The following is a 24,575-nucleotide window of genomic DNA, read 5'->3' as shown; positions in this document are numbered from 1 at the left end:
TTTTTGTTTTTTTTTTTTGTTTCTTCCATAACGGAGTTGTTTCCGAGACGAAGGTAGTTCCATTTTTTATGGAAAAGCTAGCCTCCACCCCACAACGTACAAGTCTTAGAGAACAAGTTAATATCTAAACCGAATCTCGGGCACATGCCAGGTACTTTGGTATCCACGTACTGCCACACGGAAAAGTAAAAAAAAAAAAAAAAAAAAAAAAAAATCATCTGCAAAAGGGTTAAGTAATACAGTTCTACTTTCTAGACAGACAGAAGTTCCAGGTTCTTGACATTTACTGACTGTGTACAAAAAACGGTATTCACCTTTTCTTTTGGTTTCTGTTTCACAGGGAAAGTTGGACGGGGAGCAATTTTTTTCTGTTTGCTTTGTTCTGTGCCTAGGAAGGGGGGAAAAATTATGAGTATTTCAAGTAACTAACAGCCACCTGTAGAGAAGAAAAGGGAAAAAAAAATCAGCTGGGTAATGTGCGATGAATTTTAGACTAGAATTTTTCTACCCTCTTCTGTGACTGCACCTCACCAACTATGACTTGAGCAGTCTCCTCGAGGCACGACCAAGAGAGTTTGCCGTGCTAAAAATCTGAAGCGTTCCGGGTGCAAAGCCACAGAAGTCCCGGAGCTGCCTTGCTGGTCACCGTTCATGCTGTTCCGTACCGCGTGCAACAGCGGACTACGCTTTTGTAGTAAAAAGATTACATTCTTCTTGTTTCACATTCAGACTGTGAACAGTCAACAGACTTAACAGTATTGAAAATATACTTCAAAACTGCCAAGACTACAGGACTAAAAATCACAATGAGGATGGCCACCTTTCTCCCCACCCCAACATACACCGTAGCTCAATAAAAAGGAAGCCAGTTCTAAGAAAAAATTCCAAAGCAATCTGCTGTAGTTTCACCAGATCACAAAGCATTTATCCGTTTTAAAAATCCAACAGCTTTTAGCAGTACTGTTACTTAACATGACTCAAACAGATTGAAGATAAACAGTCCCATTTACCTATTTCTGGCTGGGGAGTCTGCTTTTTCTTAGGCTCAGAAGTGGGAAGTTTAGGTGCTTCTTTTTTCAAAGGTCCTGAGCTCGGTGGCTGAGAAGGAGGGAGCTGTACCGGCTGGGACGCCTGCTTGCCAGTCTTTCTGGTACCAGACGCAGGGACCTGTTTGGGCTCTGACACTGAAACGGAGGAATTCCCATCCTCATGCTTTTCCTCAACGGGCTTACGGGCAGGTTCACTGCTCTTCTTTACAGCATTGTCTTCTCTCGGTACGATAGCCTGAGGAGTTTGTTTCTGTCCAGAGTCCAACTGGTTCTTTCCAGAATGGCTTTCTTTCTTTTCGTTTGTCTTCGATTTCTTCTCTTTCTTTTTTGCAGCTAGGAAGAAGAAGCATCGATAAGGCAATGCAGATAAAATGGTGCGACTTCAAATGATTTGCTGCTTTTTTAAAATAAGGAAACATGGCAGAATTTTGTCACTCTGTCGTACAAAAGAAAAAACGATACTCAAAAAAATGAAGCATTTTGCTGGTAAAATGAATGCACTTGGCTTATGTGGCAATCTGTGTTCTAACACCTTGGGCCTCTATTCTGACAGAGCAGTAAGCAAAACCCTTCCGCAGCAAAGCGGATTCAGAGCTTCGCTGCACAAAGGAGAAAGCAGACTCTGTACGGCGAAGTTCAGGGAGTTCGAGGCAGCCGCCTGACCGCGGCCACACCGACATGCAGACCTCCAGAGGTCCAGTACCAAGAATGCAGGGATTTAACAGAACACGCGTGACGGCTCACTTGAGCCTTATGTCAGAGACAAGGAGGCTCCAAGAGACTCATCAGGCCCTGAGTCACTCAGGAGCAGGCAAACCTCCGAGAAATGCTTCACCTGAAGGGCAGAGGGCAGACTGACCAGCCGTCAGCAGCAGCTCCCTATAAAAGGCAGGGAAAACTACAAGTCCGGCGCTGAAAGAGACAGCCACTGTGACGGAGCACAGATGCTGCCTGTACTCGCATCTCTCCTGCAGCTTTTACTTGACATCGCCAGAACAGGCAGGCTCCCTGTTAACATTTGGTTGCAGACTAACCTTTTATAAGCTCAGTGCAGCCACAATGACAGCACAAAGAGCAAAAGTTAAGAGACGAAGATTCCTCTCTTGTGCCGTACTCGAGCCAAGTCTTTTAGCCTACCTTTAGCTTGCTTCTGGAGATATGCTTTTGAAGGCATCCACTGTAGATTCTGACATTTCCTCATTCTACAAAGAAAGAGCATGTCATGAAATCAAAAGAAAAATGCAGACGTTAAGAGGGCAGTTTGTAAATATTCAACGCGAAAAGCTGAAAAAACCCCATTATCAATACACCCGCCGCCTGTTTTCCCAGCAACCTTCCTTCTCCCCCCGCCTCCCTCTTCAGAGATATCTGAAAGAAACTTCTTATTTTCCTCTGCATTTTCCTTTTGGTTTTCCGCACTGTCAACACAATTTTGAGGTTAATAAAACCGCTTACGTAACAACACCGCCTCACTGGTAAATCCCCCATCAGTTCCATTTCTTAGCTTTGAGAAGTATCAGAATACTTCCAAGAGCTCTAAGAAACCGCACCAAACTCTCTCAACTGTAGCCGGCATGTAATCCAAACCGAGGCCGTTTCAGACAAAAACGGTTACTCTTGGAGTGGAATCGGATTAGGTGACCAAGCCTTTTTGTAAGCGGTCAACTTTCTGTCCTATTTTTCTTGTGTTTAGCATACGACGTCTTCTACAAGTCGGACTAGGCTTTGTTTCTGCCTTCATTCTTGTAGCAGGGCCTGTGGTTTTGAAACCTAGCCCAAGGCCTGGGCAAAGCTGCTAAGAGTGAGACTACTTACAGACCGTAGTCTACAGAGTGTTTTCACACAGATGAGCGCTACGCAGCAAATCTCACAGCTATGCTTTATGAATAGCTTTCATACCACAACAATCTTCATTGGTGCCCCTCCAGTTGCTGCCTTTTCAGACAGATTATCTAGTCTGGTCAAATCAATTTAATGCAGCAATTTGAAACAGCCAGAGGTTCAGGCTAAGTGACACGTATAAAAAACGATGGGAAAAATCGCGGAAGAGTGGTATTTCTTAATGGCATCCACAGACATCTTTGTTATATGAAGTGCATATACACCAGATAAACATCATCTTGAAAACAGCAGCTCTTCATAAATGCAATGGGGGAGAGTAAGAGACGAATATTTACGTACACATCGGCTTCCTTGCAGAAACCCATGCTGCCTAAGGGAAGCCACTGGTCTCATGCAAAACGCTTTTCAGGGCTATGCCAGTTTCGACAAACTGGGAAGAATAAACCAGAAGTGAACTTCAAAGAAAGAGCTCCTAACAAGCACACCTTGAATCAGGATCTTGGCTCTTAAACCGTTTACAATCCCCCGCTGCGATCCAGCCTCAGCCCAGGCCAAACGCGCTCAAAGCCTGTGCCACAGGGTAAATCTGCTGCTCCCTGTCCTGGAGCGTGGGCGTGCTTATCCCACTCAGCGTAGGGATCGGACAATTTCTCAGACACATACTTACTTGCAGCACTGCTTCTTTATATTGCGCCCACCAAACTTGGGTTTGTCTAGACAGTTAGTACAGACACCACAGTCCTCTGGAACCTGACAGCCCGAACACTGCCCACAGCGCCTTGAGCGTCGGCCCTTCTTCACCGGCGGTTCTTGCTGTGCCTTGTTTCTGGTAACCGGCTTAATTGGCTTGACAGGTGGAGCGAGAGGTTCAGCCTCTTCTGAGCCAGCTATCGATGACTTGTCTGTCAAAAACAATGTCTCTCATGAATTCCCTGATGTCAAAGAATGTTTCAGAAGCATCAAATGTGCTGATGGAATCTATTCCATTAAGCGTAAGTTCATCTGCAGAGCCACGCAAGGGGTGCGTGTGAGTGTGTAGGTACATACACATAGGTGTACGCACACGTACCCCTCAGCAGACCAACAGTTTAGTGCAAAACACATGTTTATAACAATTACCAACGGTTAAAAGGACTAACCCTGTTTGAGTGGCATTGTAACGGCGAGGCCCGGAGCTGCGTAACATACTTTCCCTTGTAAATCACTTGAAGTCCTCGTTTTAAGCAGTCAACAAAAGCTGACTTTGTATGAATCCACAGATGGAAACTGAAAATCTTAACTCACCGTCATTCCCCATGGAAGACAATATCTTCTCCCGTTCTTCCCATGGTAAGGCACTCAGAGTGGGCATGTCATCAGGAAACACTGCTCGCTTGCGGCCCAGCGCAACAGCTGCTCTCCTGCAAACATGTTTTATTCGTGGTCCACGGACTGATGTTTCTGATGAATCGCTCTCTTGTCCCTAGATTTCAGAACGTGAGAACAGACAGCATTCCTAAGAAAGGTACGAAAACAAGGCTGGGAAACATGTAATGGAACTTCTAAACAACCTAAAACGAGTTAAATTGTATCTTAGCTTGCACTTTGTAAGAATTGGGATAAAAATAAAGACTCTCGGCCTTCTAAGCCTCGGTTATCCAAGGGAGGATAAACTCGAGAGAACAAGAGGTTTTACTCATTTGGAATTACAAGGTAAGTTTCTACCTGCTACTGGGAAGCAAACTTGCTCATGGCATTGGTATCACAAACATCAGAGTTGACTGGAATCAGACTGACATTTGGCGCTGACTGGTCAGTCCAGCAGAAGCCAGAAGTACATCAAGCTGTTTGATAGCTTCGTAGCTGCTGGCCTTTAAAGATGAGGGGCTCGTGTTTACTGAGGTGCTAAAAGAAACATAGCCTTGTAGTGCAATTTTCTATGTTTTCATCACAGGATTCCGAACTACCTCCTACTAAAAGAACTCCCCCAAGCAGGTAATTGCAAGGGCCTGGGCTTCTTCTATACGAGGCCAGACATACGGAAGCATGCACTTCTTTCATTTCAGAGACAAAAGCTTGAGAGTTTTCTATTTAAAATACGAGCTAGTGATTTTCAACGCTGGTGCCATTAGGGAAAGTAGAAGTTTAAATAAAAAGGAAGCATTCTCTGAAAGTGTGTTTCACCTACCTTTCTGGTAGCTAAACAGGACTGTAGAAAAGGGTAGGTTTGGGGTGGGGGAAACGGGGAGAGGGAAGAGAGGAAAGCGGCAGGAAGCAGTCCCCCAATGCGATGCAAAATCCCAATGGATTTTACTCCCGCCCATAAGCAGATGATCATCACCGTGTAAAGTTAAAAAAAAGAGAGAGATCAAGACCAACTTTATCTTCGGAAGCCAGCTTTATGCTCCAGAAGGGCCTACAAGAAACATCGAGGCAGAGACAGACTACTGCAGTTTGCTGGAACCGTGCTTTTAAGAGAGAGCACTACTACTCTAGATGATCACTTTGCTTAGATTTATTCAGGGAAGCCTGATAAGCAGCTACGACTTACTGATCGCTAAAAAAGCACGCAGCTCCCCCCTGAGCTGACTACACAGCGGCTCCCTCTCCCCCTCAGCTTCTGCCCAGGGCTTCTCGTTTTCGGGTCGTTTGCCATCTGTTGCACTGACAGCTGCTTAGCTCGGCACGTTAATTCTCCACGCTCAGGATACGAAAGCTACTTGTGACTTTCAGCATGAGTTCAAAATAAGACACACGCTAGCAAAAAAAAAAAACAAACAAAAAAACCCAAAAAACCCAACCCCAAACCAAACAAACTTGGAAAAAGGAATACCTGTGCTTTTGGCTGATCTGCTTGTTTGAGGGACTTGCTCTTCTCAATCTTGTACAGCTGGGCTTTTGCCTTTTTCAGAAGACTAGCCACCCTCTTGTCAGTCATTGGCAGTTTGTCTGCTTGAGCCAGCATAGAGCTGATGGAGGAAGCAGAATGTTTAACGGTGCTTGACGAAGGAGCAGAAAGACGCAGGGCTTTTTCCTTCTCCAAAGATGGCACAGCGGGGCTGAGGTCCAGATCTGATTTGTCTAACCCCCCTCTACCTTTCTTGGACGTTTTGGTTTTGATGGCTGCCGTATCTACCAGAGCAGCAGTGGAAACGTCTGCTGCAGGATCTATTGCTGTCGACTTCTTCCTCCCGGCAGTTTTTTTGGCAGACGATGATGCTGCAACATCTTCGCTGACAACTTTTTCTTTGGGCATTTTACCTACAGGAAACAAAGCAGAGCTACTCTGAATTTCTGACCCTTTTCTCCTTTTCTCTTTCCTTGACTCCCGTTTGTTCTCCTTTTCTCTCTCTCTGTCTTTCTCTCTGCTCTTGTCCTTCTCCAGGCTTTTGTCAGCGTCTTTATCTTTGGAGAGTTCCTCTGCTGCCCTGTCCTTGTTTCTGCCTCTCTCTGTCTGGGGACTCGACGTGAACCAAGGGAAGAGAGGAGTAGGGCTGCTAGACGAGAAAGGCTCTGCCGGAGTGCTAGTCTGCTTCCTCGGTCTCTGGCTTCTTTCTGCCGATTCCCCAGACTGCGTTAGGGAATGGGAGGGAAAAGTAAAGGTTGAATTTAAGGCACTAGTGGCAAGAGAACTAACAGAAATGCTAGTTAATGAGGAAGAGACAGAAGACTGTGGGGTGAGAGTTGTCAGATCAGAGGTACTAAGTCTCCCGCTTCTCGTCCTCATGGAGTGCGAAGGAGATCTGGGTTCCGATCGGATGGGGCTAAAGACTCTCCTCTTCCGCTTCCGAGAAGAGACACCCGTTGCAGAGGTCCCTGTGGCGGTGCGACCGACCGACGAGGACAGAGTTACAGATTCAAAGATCCTGGAGTGGGCCTCGCTCGGCGTGAACCTGGGCGCTCGCAGCAGAGGACTTCTCTTGTGCATATCAAACCTCGTTCCAGAGTGAAGAGAAAACAGGCGTGCTGGAGCTGTGGCACCTGGCGTCGAGAAGCCAGATGCAAAGCCGACGTCCTCCGGTGTCAGCGGTGGAGGTCTGAAGTTATCGAATATCGGTTTGCGAATAAGACCCTCTTTGGCATATTTTGCTGATGAGAAGTACTGCGGTTCTGACCTGGAATGCTTCAGGGAGGTCCACCTAAACGTCGGCTCTCGCAGAATCGACTTCCGTTTCTCTTGCATCGGCGCGGCAGAAGCAGGAAGAAAGGGTGAGGCTAACGGTATGGTAGGAGGCATAAGCCAAGGGGTATGGTCCGAGATGCTGGAAGCAGGCTGCAGCGGTGGGGGCGGAGTGAGCAAGGGGGGAGGAGGAGAGGAGGAGGACTGCTGCTGCGGCACACTTGGTAAGGCTGACAGCTTTTTAGCAGTCCTCTGGCCAAAACTTCTTTCCGTTATCGAGAACCTTCTGTTTCTCCTATCGCCGTTATCGTTTTCAGGGGACTGAGAAACAGGCAGCGGTGCGTGAACTTCCGGAGTATTGCTTCGCTCCTCAGAAAGCGCCTGCATCTCCTCGGAAGCCTGGGAGTCCGTAGACGTATCCACGCTGGGGCTACTGGACCGCGAGGAGTCCGAAGACATCTGAGACGAATGCTGAGAAGCAGCGCTGGACTTTTCACTGGAGCCACAAGACGTGGCGCTGAACCTGCTGTTTGGTGTGGATTCTAGTCTGGATATTTTAATAGGAGGATCGTAGTCTTCATCCTCAATGAACCGTTTGGGTGTTTTAATAATCCGTGAAGAGATAGCACTCACAACCGGCATGATGAACTGTCGGATATTCTTGAGCTGGGTTCTCCCCTTCCTGCCCTGCAGTTTGGCTGCTTCTTTCTCAATCTTTTTTTGCGCCCCCTTTTTAGCCCTCTGCAAGAGTTGCTTAGCAATTGCAGCGTCCGTCCTTTTGGTGGAAGGTATAATCCTAACGGGCTTAATCCTGCGCGGACTCTGTCTGACAGCAGTCTTTTCCTCTTTTGTGAGAGGTGGCGTGCCATCCTTTTCTTTGCGAATCCTTTGGGGTTTCTCCAGCTGCGAGTTTATGACTAAGGAAGTCGAGGAAGTCTTCAAACGTTCGGAGGACGGCGGCCTACCTCTCCTGCGCACGATCTGAACGCTCTTCCTCCCGATCTGAAGTTTCGCCCCAGGCTTAAATTTAGATTTCAGTGGGGAGAGCTTACTGGTTCTTAATTTCTTGATTTTAGTTGCCTGCTGAAATGCAGTGGATGGTGACCTTTTGATTTTTTTCAGACTCTCTTTTTCTTCTTTACTGCCCTTCTGAATGTCCGATGCGTCCTTTACTTGTGACAATTTGAACTTCACGCTCGTAAGCGTTGGAGGTCTTCCTCGTCTTTTTTCCCCACTCTTCAACTCCTTCTTCTTTACTTTCTCCATGGGTGTGGTTTCAGACTTGCTCGAAGGGGAACACACTGATGAGGAGTCCGACAGTACAGCTGAACTTCGGTCAGAACTGCTCCGGGGCCTCCCGCGAGGTTTCCGTGGACTAGACTTAACTGAGAGGGAAGTAGAGAACGCAGAGCACACGTTAAATTTCTCCGAGTGTCGGACCAGCGTTACCCAGGTCACGCAAGTATTTACTCAGTATCTGTCGCACTGCCCATACAACTTGCCAAGACATTTCAGTTGATCAACAAATAGAAATACAGTTTTATCAATATACGTAAAGAGTACCTTCCCAACAAACCTCTTCTCCCATGTAAAATATGAAGTAGATCTTTTTTTTTTTTTTTTTTTTAAAACGCAAGCTTGCCTTTTCACGACAACTATCTATGCAATGCCACAAAACCACCATCAACCTGCTGTTGAGAGGGAACAATAATTCTTAAGGGCACGTGCCACCTTTCAAACACATTCAAAGATTTTTTGTTTTGTTTTGTTTTGTTTTTTTTTTAAGCAGATCACAGCGAGCTGAAAGGAAAAAAAAAAAAAATCCTTCTTCTCTAGTACCATCCATCTGCACTGCTAAGGGATAGGTCAGTAAGGCAAGAACCACGTACAGGGAGAGGCTGATACGAGGTAATTTACCACAAAAAACCTGGTTTTAGCTTTGAAACACAGTCAGTGCTCGGCATTGCACTTGGAATCATCAAGCAGCTGTGTAAGGCTTGATTACTCACCTCTACCAATGCATTTCAATGCATGCCCACCAAACCCAGCCATTCCAGTTCTGGGTCTTCACACAGCTCTGACAAGGTACTTCATTCTTCGTTTGAAACACCCTGTTAGCAAGGCTTGCCGCAGCAGAATTTGCTGGCAAGGCCAAGCTGAGCAGATCATTGTGGTGAATGAGCAGAGTGCTGTGGTGGGAGCCTTTATTGGCAAGAATCTAAATCAAAGCTGAACTCATTCACTGGCAGTCCCATCATGATTTGATCCTACATTTTGAAAGCTGAAAATTCAACAACTTAGCTGCAGCTTATCCTCAAGTGCTCTCTATTTGGTTTGTTTCCAAAAAAGCGAAGGTTCCAGTTACAGGTGATAATGAACCTAGTGAAAGATACTGAAATATTCAAACCAGTCTGAGATCCTTACTATCAAAATAATTGCCTCTCTGAAACACTCACGTGAGGTTTCGAACGCTGGTTTCATCAGTACAACTCTTTTACTCAAAGTTTCCCTGTACCGTAACAGATCAGATGTAAAGAGTCCAAAACGAACTGAGTCGAATCCAAAGACCAGGGTGGCTTTTATGGCGGATGAGATTTGGTGGAACAAACAGGAGAGGCAGGGCAAAACCATCACAAAGGAGAGTACAAAATCAACGTCCAGTCCCGCGACTTGAACGTACCTGTGGGGGACCTGGTGGGACTTCGTACTTTGACTTCTTCATCTGAACCAAAACCTAAAAACTGTTCATCCTGCAACGAGAAAGCGGATGGCAATTTGAAGACGCGGATATTAACGTTACAACGAACTCCACTATGATCGAAGCACGAAAGGCTTCTAGAGGATTTTCCCCTCCCCAGGTAACATACTGGCATTTGTTCTTCTAGCAAACAATTGCTAAAAAGGAAACAGAGCTTTCCTATATACATATGAAGCAGCTACAGTTTACAACTACGGAACGGTCAAAAAGAGATACGGGGAAACAAAAGACACGTATAAATGGAAACCAACCCTTAATGCCTAAAATCTGCCGCTCGTATCAAACCACAAAGGTCTACTCTTACAAGCTATTATTCAAACTACCCTAAAGACGTACTCCGGCAAAGGAAGTGTTTCCAGGTGTATTTTTCTAGTACAAACGTAGACTAACTTCCTCCAAACTCATCTAAAAGCCTCTCCGGATGAGCAGAAGCATCTGATGTCTATAATTCTGCCTGAGCATCCTGGAGTTCGAGCAAGACCTCAGGGCTCGCCCCAGTCCCTTTCCGAGAGCTCCCCTGAGGGAGGGCTTGCCACCACCAAAAAAGCATTTCTTCCTAAGGGACCGCAACCTTTACTAATTGTTACATTGCAAAGAATAACAAAATTAGCAGCCATGTAGGTAACATTATGGAACGTCAAGGACAATTTTCTTAAAAATTGGCTCTAGATTACAGTAAAGGTGGTTTTTTGTTGTTGGTTTGGTTTGGGTTTGACCTTTTTTAATTCTCTTCGGAGTTCGGCTTTAGGAGAGATGAAAACCCGGCTTCCATTGTAAAGCTCTTCCCCCTGACAGAGGCGTGACGTTAGAGGCACTCTGTTCACATTAAGACAGGCTTTTCAGGGAGTATGCAAAAATGCCAATCCTACTTGTCTGCCACCAAAATTTGCGACACGTTTTTGTTTTTACTTTGTTCCTAGTCCCGTTTCACCTCAAGTATTTGCGTTCGCCAGCCTTGAGTTTCCTCTGAGCTTTGAAAACAGAGATGTCACTTGTTGCTTGCTTCTTTCAAGGGCCGGGCGACCTGGCCGCCTGCTAGAACGTAACTATGCCGTTTCTGTAACACACTGAGCCTGCAAAGTGCTTTGCGGAGAGCAAACACTACAAAGAACCGTATCCTGAAAGTAAAGAGGTGCGACGCTGTGAACAGGAGAAGGAAAGCTGCACAAAGAAATAACACCGTTTCCTGATGTAGCTTAGGCCTGACAAAAGACTTTGTCAAAACAGTGCCTTTTTTCCGCCTTGTGCTTTGTGCAATAAATTTCTAACTCATCTGCTTACAGGACAGACCACGAAGAAAGTCTCAGCTACTGAAACCACAGGTTAGTTTTAAAGAAATTAAACCACGTGCACCGAGACCCGTACCTGTCTCTACGGGAAAGTCGTGATGCGATAAAAAAAAGCAGCGAGGCTTAAGACAAACTACTTCTAAAAGTTTTCTCCTTGATTTCTGTTTGGTGAGCCTCAGCGTTAAACAAGTCAAACAGTAAATATTCTGAACAGAAGGCCATTCAAGTCTGCAACACAAGTAACGCTCTAGCAGTCAAATGAAACGCATAGACACCGAGTATGTAATCGTAATCGCTGTAAGCAAATATCACCGCACGTTGCTGGAGAAGGGGACGGTCCTGCCCTTCCTCACACCCCTGCTGCCTATCTGCAACCTGCAGATGCAGCGGCGATGCCAAGAAAACCAGAAAAAGCAACGACAGAGCAACGTAAAAGAAATAAAATTACGCCAACACAAACCCATTGTTTCTACCCGAGGAATCTCGCGTCATGCAGAACCCCCTACCGCTTCTCAACTTTAAACCTACAGTAATAAAACCGGAGCGAGAGAGGCGGCAGAAGTGCCCGGCTGCCCGCTCGCGGCACCGCAGACCAACGGCCCCGGTCACGCCTGCCTGCCGCTCCCCGAGCACGTGGGCGGCTGCGAGATGTAAACACCGCTGCGCCGGCACTGCCTCCGCAGGGACGCGCGCCCGGGGAGAAGGGTCCCCGGCAGCGGCCGATGGAGAGGCTGTTGATGGAGACCGATTCGGGCTGAAACCGTCTGAACGCTGGGGATGCAAGCAGAAGAATAACCAGCTACCTACGAACAGCCAGGTTTAGAAACACAAAGGGAACAGCCGCTCACCCCACGCGATTTCTTCCTCCTCAGCCTACCAAAAATTGAGATCCGCAGCACTTTCAAACACAATCATGCGCATATAGCGAATGCTTGGTAGGGAGAAAGGCCAAATAACGCTGACTTTTGCGCGTATGAGCCCATCTTCCCCAAGGAAACAGAACTTATTGCTGCAAGCAGAAGACTCTTAAGGCATGTATACAGCCCCTTATAGGGGAATACCTATAGACTGCTTGGTGGGGAAAAAAAAAAAAAAAAAAAAAAAAAAAAAAGACAGCAGCGGTTTCCTTCCGTCACACAATTCATTTCCAAGTCTCCCAGCTCTGACTGAACAGCTCGCCAGCGCTTCGGAAGGGCTGCGAGCAAGGGGCAGCTCGGCGGCGGTGCTCCCAGAACCACAGCGCTGCAGCCTGGGAAGCACGCCCCGACAAAGACAGGGCCCTCGCTGCGGCAATCCCGACGCGCTCGGAAAATGCAGAAGGTAGCTCTAAGGACTAGTCACGTTTCCAATAGACCACTTAAAACACTAAATACTAAATAAACAAACAAGTTATTTTCAGGAAGAGTAAGAGACACAAAGACTTATTTACAGGACTGAATTAGAGACCGTCCCTGCCCAGAGAGGCAAGTTCGTTCAGTGTAATCTAAAATAATACCTTACGCTAAAATCAGTTACTGGCACTCGATTTACATGTGTATGAAAGGCTTGCTGTTGGCCAGCTACTGCAAACCTCCCGTAACAAAGAAAGAGGTGCACCTCATGTTAAATACAGTCTCATGCAGCTGCAAATAAAAAAATAACCTCATACATAACGACAAAGTTGCAGGGGGGCTGACTGCGTGCAGTTAGACCTTTGGAACAGGAAAGCAAGCGTGCACCCGAAGTTATGACTTGAGCGTTCGGTGTTCAAAGGCAGCAGTGTCAGACAACAGAAGTGTATTTTCTGCTAACCGCTCTTCTTCCCAGAACAAAACACTGGGCCTGAAGACACACAAGATCCCGTAGCGTGGCTTTCTAAAGCTCCGGCCACCCTCCACCTTTTTGTGCTCTTTATGAAAAGAAAGAGGTATGCGACTTTTACTTCCCCTAAGGAGTTTGTTCAGATCCGCTGCCTGGCCCACGTGAGGATTTCCATACAAGCACGCGGTGAAGGCGGTTGGAGAGAAGAGGAAACAAGGCGCGACTTCTGCGGGAGGAATCCCCGCTCCTGCTATCCCGAAATGTCTATCCCCAACCCCAGCGATCACCCAACAACCCTGACGGATGCACCGTCTCTACCAGTATTTGCGGGCTGGGACCACGAAGCGAATAACAAAACACAACTAACAGTCTTGACTTCCATCTGCCTTCAGGTTCCCGTGGCTACTACGAATGTTTGCTTCACTTCGTTATTTGGGGTCCTACAATCCTTATTATTTTACCTGTGGCTACTAAATCAGTACTTCCCGTATTTTTGACAATTGCCTGTCGTAATCCACAATTGGAACCTGCATTATTTTTAAACCGAGCACCATTACCTTGCTTTTCCAATAGGATACGTTAATTCTGGCTTTGGCCCGATATCCTGGGAATGATCATTTTTCCTCATTTTCTACCAAGCAGTCACCAGAACTGCCTACGGTAACAAGGTGCTCTCCACAAAATAATCACTTTGGCTTCATTTACAACTACAAGTAGCATGACCAATATGTCATTCATGTTTGCTCGGTGACATTCACGAGCGTATCGGTGACCTCAAAACAGTCACTCTCACTGTCTGAGAAGGCAGCCTTGTAACTTACCAGAGAAGATCAAGAAGGCCGCTAGACACCAGCACGCCTTTGCCAGGCTAAACCGTCCCATCAGCCATCATACGTCAAAACGCAGTTTTGAGGCCAATTAAGCGGTAAGAGCCTCCCTCCAGTTTTTCAGGAGCGACTATAAAGCGCGACAGATGGAGAGCGATTAAAAACCATAAGGGTTTTGAACGTGACCTCATTTACCTGAGGAAGAATAATGCAACACAAAAAAGGTCACTCTGGATTATAAATAAAAGGATGAGGGAAGGCTTGCCTCATGCGCAAGACACGAAGCCTAACCAAGCAGGCAAGGGGCGATCTCTCGACGGGCAGCAGAGCTTCCACCTACCTCTCCCACTCAAACATTACCCTACCTCAACCGGTTTAAACCTCCAAGTTGCGAGCAGATGAAGGAACGCTTTTCCTGAAGTAACCCAGCTACTAAACCAACAGAGAAGTTGCAAGCAAATCTGTATTACAACGTTCTTGAGCAAAATTACTTCTTTTAAAAGAACTTCTGACTAAGCATCTCGGAGGAAAATCTCCCTTCAAATGAGAAACTATCCTGGAAGTACTGACTGATGTTCCGATCTCTGTCTGAGGAATAATAGTATCATCTGCACCACTGTGGATCCGCCAAGTCGCACGGGACTGCCATCAAAGCTGTCAGAAGCACCAAACCAGCAACGCCGCTGTTCCAATCAGCTCTTGAAAAGGTTTATTTAATTTTACAATAGAGTTATCAGGACAATGCTTTACGTCTCTTCCTGCTCACCGTCTTGGTTTTGGCCCCAATTATACTGCACCTCATCATCTTGGAAAGAGAGAAGCTATTTTTAGAAGCTCATTCGGAAGCCTGCTTAGTAACTACAGCACAATATCTAACAGCAGACTCTTCTTTCAGCAGAGTAAACATCCTCAGAGGCTGGCAATAAGTAACCCCGAGATAAACGCCGGGTGCACTCCGCGCTCGTGTCGGGAGCGGAGTCATCTGGGAGTTCAGGGAGACGCTTCCCAAGCGATTACTTGCGATGCACCGCTGCTAACAAGCAGCGGAGCACTTGGGGTTACTGTTACGCACTGACTCGGCTGAGGGTCTGCTCGTCCTCTCATTCCTTCATTAGTCGAAAGCTCTGAACAGGAGCGAACCACAGATCCCACTGAGGCTGCTTCACCTTGAAACAGCACCGATCTACGCAGCACATCCTGAGAGCAGAGAACAGCTCCTGGCTGGGTCACCTCGACACAACAGCCCCCAAACTAGAACAACGGGAGGATACTCCCCTGCGATGGCACTGCAGCTGTACCCTCCGCAATCGTCAACGACAATACAACCGTTGCTAGGACTGCAGCGTCCAGAGTCCCTCAGACAACACCGGATCGTAAGATTAGAAAGAGCAAGTTGCTCTTTACAGGGCTCAAGTGCAGCGTGCCCATTCCGACAGTATTACCGAGCACGCAGATCAGTCTTGTCAGCTTGCTAGAAGGAAAATGAGAATATCCAGTGTTAGGAGGTAACAATACAGCCAGTCTCTCGCTATCTGGCCAAATCGCGAGCAGCCGAACAAACTAACTTACAGCAGCAGCCCACTAACAAAACACAACTGGTCCCGGTTCCATCCCGGAGGAGAAATTCTGATTTACCGTTTCCAGTCTGAACAAAGACGGATGCTTTTCAGAGCACCTGAAACAGTCCCATTCTGGTCGCAACAAGCTTTCAATACCACCTCCAAGGAAGAGGGTCAGCCAGACTATTACCTAGAAAGATTTAGCTTGCGCCCGCTGAAAGCAAAGCGAGACCAAAGCCTCCGGGACCACATCTAAGAGACCACTGGCAACACACCGCGTCTGGCAAGCGAAATCTCTCTCCCTTGCGGTTTCACAATGGACCTTTAGAAAGCAATGCTTCAGCTGGACTTGGACAACTGGGGAAAGGAAAGAATTCTAGAGCTCGTCGTTAAATAAAAGTCAACGTAACTAACAAAGCTGCCCGACGCACCAAAGCAGCAGGTTGCAAAACGTCCGCCACTTCTGCACACACACACGGCCATGCTCTAAAGCTGCCGTATCGATGCATTAAAAAAAAAAAAAAAAAAAAAAAATCTATAGTAGCGGCAAACTCATCTTTTGCTCCTAAAGAAACGTACACCACCCGGCAAAGCACGAAAGCTTTGTTAAAGTCAAACTATGCTTTATAGCTTGGCTCGGGGGGAACAGCTCACCCCTCTATGGGACGTTTGTGGTATCCCTTTACCTTAAGGTCCGAGAATTCACTTGCTGTTGGTGCACAAGACTGAACTGAGGGGGCTAAACGTAACGAACTGCCATATTCTCAGTAAAAAAACAAGCCCGTCAAAACCCCAGAGGCTTATGTTGCATGGCCACCTAGCTGAAAGGGTTCGATTGCTGGAGAAGCATCACATTTGAGTAGTTTGCAAGAACCCCCATTCTTTGCCAAAGTCATCCGCAGCGGCCACCAGTGCTGGAGAGAGGCACAAGACGCAGCATCTCATCTGTGACCCTCTCTGTCTGCCCTTTACCAATACTTGACTGCAAACCAGCCTGCAGTTCGTGAGATGAGGATGCCGTCCAATAAATGCCAGATACAGTCTCCTCAGGCAGCCTACAGGACAGGTCAAGAAACGGAGCCGCGGTTTAACCCCAGCCGGCAACTAAGCCCCACCCAGCCGCTCGCTCACTCCCTCCCTCCCCGCGGTGGGACGGGGGAAAGAATCGTAAGGGTAAAAGTGAAAAAAGTCGCAGGTTGAGATAAAGACAGTTTAACAGGCAAAGCAAAAGCCGTGCGCGTAAGCAGAGCAAAATGAGGAATTCATTCCCTACTTCCCATCGGCAGGCAGAGGTACAGCCATCTCCAGGAAGGCAGGGCTCCATCACGCCTAAGAGTGACTTGGGAAGACCAACACCATCGTTCCGAACGTCCCCCTCTTCCTTCTTCTTCCCCCAGCTTTCCATGCTGAGCATGGCGTCATATGGTGTGGGATATCCCTGTGGGCAGCCGGGGTCAGCTGTCCTGGCCGTGTCCCCTCCCAACCTCTTGTGCCCCCCAGCCTCCTCGCTGCTGGGGTGGGGCGAGGAGCAGAAAAGGCCTTGACTCTGTGCAAGCACTGCTCAGCAGTAACGACAACATCCCTGGGCGCGTTATCAATGCTCTTTCCAGCACAAATCCATGACATCGTCCCATACCGGCTACTATGAAGAAAATTCACTCTGCCCCAGGCAAAACCAGCACAAGTGGCGAACCTTCGCTGGTTTGCGACTTGAACCAACAAAACAAAGTCCCTCTACTGGAAGGCTCCCTCTGAACGCCGGTTACCCGCGCTTCTGTTCGCTGAAACCAAACACAACGGAAACCTGAACAAAATGCCTCCTTGTTGCAGTTTTACTTCACATAAGGCAGGCGCCTTTCCCCACTTCATTCTCGCCACTTGAAAGCGGTACGGGCAGCGAGCTTTGGCACCGCAGCTGGAAAACCTGCAGCAAGCCTGTTCCCTCGCACGCGTCCGCAGGAGAAAAGCACCTGCGCGTGCCGTTATGCTTCCACTCGCTGGTGGAAGCCACCGGCACCGTCTGACGTGCACTCAACAGGTGAGGAGGATGCAGCCTCAGCAGGGACGTGCTCGAAAGCCAGTTGAAAGAGGCTGAGAAGTGAACTACTGACTCAAAGAGGTACCCGGTCTCTTCCCTCGTTTCCTCCAAATGCGGTACAGTAACATCTGTAGCTCAGCGCTTTGATGACAACACGGAAGCACGCAGTGAAACACACTGCTGCGAGAGTCTGTCCCGTGAGTTTTCCAGCTTGAAGGAAGTGCAACATCGAAAAGCTCCCGGAGCAAACCGGTCGGTGCACACTGCTGCCGCTTCTGAAACCGTCTTACCTAGCCATCGCCGCCGTCGGGGAGATGAGTGACGTCACCTCCCATCAAAAAGAGCTCCTCACAGGGAACCCCAAATTCTTCTCCGCCAAAAAGCCTCACAAAACCACCGCTCTGAGGGTTTCCAGTCCTGTATAACGCTGACCAAATCGCGGGAACGGGAAACTCGCCAGGATGGTTAAAACATGTTCTTGTATTTTCAGGCTTCTGACAAAGGAGGGCTGGAGTCTTCAGAAAGGAGAAAAAGCACGAAGGAGCCCTCCGTGTCTCGGGCCGTGATCTGTATCACCTCCACCACGCGTCTCTCTTGTTTTACATCAATACCTGCGAGCAGTTATCTCCCCACGCGTGTGCAGTAATCGCGTTACCGCTAACAGGCAGGGCCCTGCACCTCTACTTCAGGGATTAAACACAGTGACCATTCAACATAACGCTAGGAGAGGAAATTCTGAGGCAGACAGAATTTTAATGCCCATGGAGGAGAGAAATCATCCGTACTTCCAGCTCAGGCGTGACCGTGGCGGCAGTATGGAAGCCACTCCTTCCTCCCAGCGCATGGATCTAGTACCATTTCAAAACAAGCCAGCCATCGGTGAACATCTAAGACTCTAACGTTTACCTCGTAAAAAATTACGATCCATGTATAATTACAGCAGCGCTGCCAGAGACACCCTCGTCACTGCTACGTTCCATTTCAAACCTCAGGTTTCTGCCACTTCCAAGCTGACGCGGATTTACGGAGTAAACCGCCAACGTGCATCCAACATGCTCTCAACTCTCACACCCCAAAGCTTCGATTAAACTTCAGAGGCAAGGAGGGAGCTCCGAAGTGACAGGCGTAGCAGGTATTTAGCAATTATACGCAAGCTTCTCTTATACCAAATATCGACACAACAAATCAAGAAAACGCAGCCAAATTTCCCCTGTTACTAAAAGCGTCATCCGCCTCAAGCAGAAATCCAGTACGAATGCCACCATCTTCAACCAGTTATAGCTTTACTGTGCAAAAAGTCCCCCCCCGCCACTCTTGTGGTGCCAAAATCAAGTATCGTAACATTGCTCCCTTAAAGCGAGCAGGTTTCAAGACAACTCAGTGAAACACCAAGCTGCGGCAGAAGTCAAGGATTCGTACAAAGTCACCAGAAACCCGGGGAGTACGCAGCGCATCCCAGAATTCAGGCACCTTTTCGATGAGAAATAAAATCTGCTACGTTCCACAAAACGGGCAAGGAGACAAGGGAAAGATCGAGCATAATCCTGGCTCCGGACTTTTTTGTTACATCAAATTTTGATGGTAGCGCACAATTTCAACAGGTACTTAACACAAGTGAACGCTGGAAGGCAGCATGCCACCAAGAGGTCAAAAAAATAAGCACACGGAGCAGAAGTCATACATAAAAAGATAACACGGCTTCTTCCCCTGATCGCCACGGACTCCTGAACTCAAAGCGACAACTCCGAGCTTATTCCCGAACGCAGATCGCCAACTCAGCTGCAGATTGTAACTGGGGTGGTTCAGGCTGGCACCCTCAGCCTTGCAGAAGGGAAGGGTGCAGGCACCAGGCAGTTACTCGAAGGACAGGGCGAGCCCTAGTAAGTAGGGGTCTTCTGGAAGCCCCCTTCTAGAAGAACATCTCCACCCAAAGCAGGTGCCATACAGGCGCCAGAACTTCACCGCTGCAGCACCAACACGCAGTCGCCCTCTCCTCTAAAGAGACCACAGGCAGCACCCACGCCGACTTCCTAGATGGGCTGGAGCTCTTTTCACATCCCCAGCTCCCACCCCGCAGAGAACTCGTACCGCAGGAGAGAAGAGCTGGTCCCAGCGCTTCTGGTGACCGGCAGCGGCGGTGGGATCTTCACTATGACTGTGATGCGTGCAGAATAAGTCACCGGTCAGAAGAAATAGGCCCTTCAACGCGAAAATGCTTTGTTTCTTGAGCGTCACCAAAGGAAAGAAACCAACTCAGCAAGCCACCTAAATCTGAATACTTGAGAGTATCCGCTCTCCGAGCACACCCGAGAACGCTAGCACACGTTGCAAATTCAGAGCGAGGAACAGCACCCTGGGTCTAGCCCTTCCCTGCTCACGAGTGGTCAGGTGAATCTCAACCTACAGACACCTAGCCACAAAGAGCTTTTATCCTTACTCTCCGCTGTATGTCATGTTCCTAGACGTAAGTTTTCAGTAGCTAAATGGAAAAGTGATGTCAGAAGTAAAATTTTTAAGATCCAAGAGACACCGTCTTCATCAGCTGCTAGCACCAAGAACGCAATCAAACTATTTCATTTGAAAGCAAAGGTACCCTAAAGGCCAAACTCACAGAGGCCTTTCAGAGACGTTCTAGAGGTTTTTTGAAATGCAAAAATATACTTTAAGACAACTGGAATTAAAAAAAAAAAAAAAAAAAAAAAAAAAGTCCAACATCATCTTAGGGAAAAAAGAAACAAGAAAAGAAACAAAGCAACTCGCCTCCCCCCACATAAAAACCTCCCGAGTTGTTAACTCTGTGGTCAGGTTGGTTAGCCAGATTTCAGTCATTTCTGCCACTGAACTGGCGCTGGTGAGATATTAACTTCTTTCAAGTAGACCCGGTAAATTCCATTGAACCTGGTCTACTGCAAACAGAAAAATGTACAAGGATCCTACAGCACAGCCTTTAAGACACCGGTATTAAATACAAAGGGATGCTGGCGGGCAGTCCCAGTTAAAGGCCAACGCGCTGTACCGGTGAGGTGACAAGCGCTTCCACGATCGGCTCCGCGCACGCAAACACGACCCCCTTCCTCCCCGCACCGCAGCCTGCTGGAGCTGGAACTCTGCAGCCCAGGAATGACTCTAGCTCAGCCGTGAGCAACTAGCTCCACTTCACGGCACCCAACGGAAGACACCAACGCCAAGCCGGAAAGACACACGAAAACTATATTTTTACGTGTGTTTTAATAAACTCTGATATCGCCAACGGTGGAAAAGCAAAGCAACTGCTCTTTAAACGGGCAAAACATAGACGACAAAGATACGCTCACCCACTCTGCAGTTGACAATCTGCCTCTAGAAGAAGAGATGGAACTGGCCTTTCAAAAAAAAATAAATAAAGCGTTCCCGCTACAAAGAACCTGGGGAATTTTCTTGCCGGCACAAGGGCACAGCTAACAAGTGATGCAAAACAAGGATCGGGGGAAAGGAAGGCTGCAGCTTGTAGTAAGTAACACACCCCCATCATGTCTTCCCTGTTCTGTCAATAGGTGGGTTGTTGTCAGACTCTTGCTCTGGCTGCCTTCGAAAGGCTTTAAAAAAAATAAAAATGAAGGCAGGAAGAAGAGCAACTCAAAAAAAAAAAAAAAAGGAAGAAAAAGAAAAAAAAAAAAAAAAAGAAAAAAAGACAGGCAGCGCGCTGGGTGCCAGCGAACGGCGCTCGCCCCGGGCCCCGCTGCCCCGGGGTCTGGCTGGGTGTCCGGGGCGGCGTGAGGGGAGGAGGGCCGGATCCCGCAGCATCCCCGCCTGGGCCCGGCGCCGGCCCCCCCGAGCCCCCTCTCCCGGAGGAGGACGCGTTACCCCGCAGAGCATCCTCCGCAACGGGGAGGAACGCCGGCCCGGCCCCGCGCCGACCCCCGCGGGGAGAGCAGCAGCCGCCGCCGCCGCCCCCCGGCCCCATCCTACCTCCCGGCGGCGGGGAGCGCGCTCCTCACCCCCGCCGCGGGCGCGGGAGCGGCGCGAGGAGGAGGATAATGGAGGCGGCGGCGGGGAGGACACACCGGCGGCAAGTCGCGTGCGCGGGGAGGGACGGCGCGGAGGCGGGGGGCGGCCGGCACCCCCCCGACCGCCGGGCTCCCCGCCGCGCCCCCCCCCCCCGCCCCGCCGCGGCCCGGCGGCGGGGCGCGCCCTTTGTGCGGGGAGCGGCGGCGCGGGCCCCGCGGGCGCGGTAGGTGTGTCCCGGCGGCGCGGGCAGGGGGTGTGCGGGCAGGGGGTGTGCCGCCCGCCGGGGCGGAGCGGGGATGCTGCGGGCCGGGACCCGCGGGCCGCGCCGCGCCGCGCCGCGCCCGCCCGCCCTCCCCGCCGCCGCCGCCGCCCGCCCCCCTCCCCCCAGCCCCGCTGCCCCTCCTCACCTCTCCGCTGGCCGCCTCGGCGCCGCAGGCCGCGCGGAACCGCCGCAGGTTGATGCCGATGGCGGCCGAGACCTGGAGCGCCGCGTCGAAGCCGGGTCCCACCCCGGCCGCGGGGCCCCCGGAGCCGCCGGAGCCCGGCGCTGCCCCGCCTCCCCCGCTTCCCGCCGCCCCGCCGGAGCACGGGCCGCCGCGCTCCCCCTCGCCCGCCGCCGCCGGCGCCGCCGCCGGTTCGGCGGCTCGCAGGCTCCGCACGGCCGGCACCCGCAGCCGGGACCCCCCCAGCCCCCGGCGGCCCCAGCCGCCGCTGCCGGGCCGGGCAGGGAAGCGCCACCGACCGCTGTGCGCCATCTTTACTGTGAGGCGACGAGCCAGAGAGCGGGGCCGGGCCGCGCCCCGCGCCCTGGATATCGCTTCGCCGGCCCGCAGAGGTCCAGCATAACGGCGGGCGCTATGCAGGTTGCGGGGCCCCGCCATCCCGCCGCCCGGGCGCCTGGGTAAGCCATGCGCGACGGGTGCTAGCCCGGCATAACGCTGGGCGATATGCAGGGCCCCGGGCCCGAGCCCCAGCGCGGCCCGCCGCCCTGGATAGCGCAGCCTTCCGCCGCCGCCGTCCCTGATAACTCGCAGGGCCATGCAGGCGCGGGGCACCTCGCGAGCGGGCCCCAGAACCTGGCTGCCGCAAAACCCGGCCGCAAACAACCCGCATAACCGCGACGGCGATGCCGAGCGAGCGCGGGAGCCGCCGGCGCCCGGGCCCGCGCATACGGCATAGGCCACCCCGCCGGCCCCCTCCATAGCCCCAGGCCGCATGCGGGGCGCGGGGCGCCGCTCGGCGCGGCCCCGGGCCCGGCATGGGGAGCGAGGCGCGGGCCGGCGCCCCGCATACCGGCGGCGCGCAGCCAGGGCGCGGGGCCGGCGGCGAGGCGGGAGGGCGGCGGGGCGGGCCCGGCCTGCGGGCGCCGCAGGGCCCGCCCGGGGGGAGAAGACGGGGCCCCCGGCAGGCGCGAAGGGGAAGCGACGAGGTACCGTGAGCCGGGGGTGCCAGCCCTCCCCTCCACGCCCCCGTCCGCCTCCTACCTGCCGCCCCGCGGGCCGGGGGGGGCCGTACCGCCGGGTGCCATCTCCGCCACGAAGGTAATGGCGGTGGCAGCAGGCCAGCAGCAGGTCCCCGGCGTCGCACCGCAGGCTCGCCTCCATCTTGTACAGCACAGCAGGAACAGGGTTAACGTCCAACAGGCGCCCGCTGCGTTCCCCGAGAACAACACGGCTGTGAACGCACCACTGTCGGATGTAAACCCCTCTACCTGGGGAACGTAAAATACCTGTTTCCTGTACGGCTCGTCAGCCGAAGGGAGAGAGCGACTGAGGAGGAGAGAAGGGCTGTCTGCCCCTCACGGGCGCAGCCAAACGATATCCGCGATGCTGAAGAGGACAGAAGAGCTTCTGGAGCCCATCGGGTTTGCAGCTGCCGCTTCTGCCGCTCCCGCCCTCGACGCGCTGCCGGGGCTCTGCTCTGGGAGCGGGGCTGGGGTGGCTTCTCACGAGGCCTTCCAGGGAGGAAAATGAAAACTGGATGGTTTCTGCCTCTCTAGGGAGCGTGAAAGGGACTGGAGCGCTTCCAAGCTCTCCCATGCTTTGCTAGTTGAGTTTAATCCAATCCTCCAAACGAAGCGAGTTTGTCAGCCCCCGCGACCCAGCGCTGGTGCGCGAGCTGCAGCGCAGGGCCCGCGCGAGTGCCTGCGAGCATCCGCCCCGGCGAGAGCAGCGCGCGCGGGCAGGAACAAGTCGCAGGGGGCAGGCCGGCCTTGGAGTGGGAGCAGGCAGACTTGTGTCCCGGGAGGTTCTTCTGGGGCCAGAAACCTTCTGCAAATCAAGATGACGCTTTAAATCCCACGTGCGACCTCTCTGTCTGTCTCTCACTAAGCAGTACATGCGACAGCCCCCCACCCAGGGGCCCGACGGGTTCCCCTCATGGGTATTTATCTGCCGGGCGATGGGTTTGTGAAGGCGGGAGCGAAGAGCTCCCAGGGAGGGGCCGGTTTTGGGGCCGTCGTTCACCTTCCCCAGCGCGTGCACCCGCGAGAAAGCATCGCCTCCTCAGAGGGGAGTGAGAAAGCGCCAAGTCCTCAGCAGCAAAGGAAGCAACGGGAGCACCCGGCAAGCCCCGGGAATAAGAGAGGTTTTCCAGGACTGCTCCTGCTTGGCCCTGCCAGGCAGAAATCGTCATCTCCCGGACAGAGACGCTGGGAGAACTGAATGCAGGACAGCAAGTCCAGGCAGGGGGCTGGAAGCCCAGGTCCCGTCCCTGCCCCTGTCGCAGACTCACCTGGGGAAGATGGCGAGCTTTTAGCCTCGGTTTCCCCATCTGTCGCGCGGAGGTGACCAGCGTCTGGTCCCGGGCTGTGACCTGCCACCCACAGCTGCTGGGTCAGGACCCCTTCTCTTTGACAAAAAAGGCTTTCCATCGATGCCACCGCGTTCCGGTCGCCGAATACGAAGCGCAGGAGCTCACCTGCGCCATCCGTCGGGAGTCCGAGCGGCTTCGTGCCGGGATGAAGCGCTGAGGCCAGCTCTGTCGCAGGGAGAAGGGAAATCGCCGTGCTACTGGCACAACCGCCCCGGAGGTGCTGGGGTCACTCAGGGCAGCCAAGCTGGGGGCTGCGGGTTCACCGGGGAGCCGAACGCAGGGCCCAGGGGAGCAAAGGAGCAGCTGCTACGGCGACAGTATCAACGAGAAGCAATACTGACTGGGAACCATCTTCTAAGACAATAAAAACAGTTAAGTCCTACCCTAACAGGACTGCCGGCTTCTGAGAACTCCTGCAAGTTATTTTCTGAAAACACGTTAGAGTGCAGGTGATCTCACCAGGTTTTTGTATACACCTCTACAAAAGCTGGCTGAAAATGAGCAGGCTTGCGC

General features: G+C 51.2%; 1 protein-coding gene across 5 annotated transcripts in view; it reads right to left on the bottom strand.

The window, feature by feature from the left end:
• Positions 1 to 22,033, bottom strand: part of KMT2A (lysine methyltransferase 2A) — a 49,599-nt gene extending 27,566 nt beyond the window's left edge. For 3 of the 5 annotated variants that reach the window (XM_087778354.1, XM_087778355.1, XM_087778356.1), the window contains exons 1-8: positions 21,656 to 22,026; positions 9,671 to 9,740; positions 5,704 to 8,375; positions 4,176 to 4,353; positions 3,559 to 3,793; positions 2,187 to 2,251; positions 1,011 to 1,382; positions 315 to 388 (exon numbers count right to left, since the gene is read on the bottom strand). In XM_087778354.1, the coding sequence (XP_087634480.1) occupies positions 315 to 388; positions 1,011 to 1,382; positions 2,187 to 2,251; positions 3,559 to 3,793; positions 4,176 to 4,353; positions 5,704 to 8,375; positions 9,671 to 9,740; positions 21,656 to 22,003 (4,014 nt within the window). In that variant the 5' untranslated portion in view covers positions 22,004 to 22,026. Of the gene's footprint in view, positions 1 to 314; positions 389 to 1,010; positions 1,383 to 2,186; positions 2,252 to 3,558; positions 3,794 to 4,175; positions 4,354 to 5,703; positions 8,376 to 8,999; positions 9,177 to 9,670; positions 9,741 to 21,655 lie in introns of those variants that run through there. The other 2 variants (XR_015709158.1, XM_087778358.1) reach the window with 2 other exon arrangements.
• Positions 22,034 to 24,575: the final 2,542 nt, after the last annotated feature.

This window comes from Nipponia nippon, unplaced genomic scaffold, assembly GCF_047370975.1.
Source record: "Nipponia nippon isolate SJK-2023a ecotype South Korea unplaced genomic scaffold, ASM4737097v1 scaffold_43, whole genome shotgun sequence".
In the NCBI taxonomy this organism is placed as follows: Eukaryota; Metazoa; Chordata; class Aves; order Pelecaniformes; family Threskiornithidae; genus Nipponia; species Nipponia nippon.
This window is presented reverse-complemented; position numbering and strand designations above follow the sequence as displayed.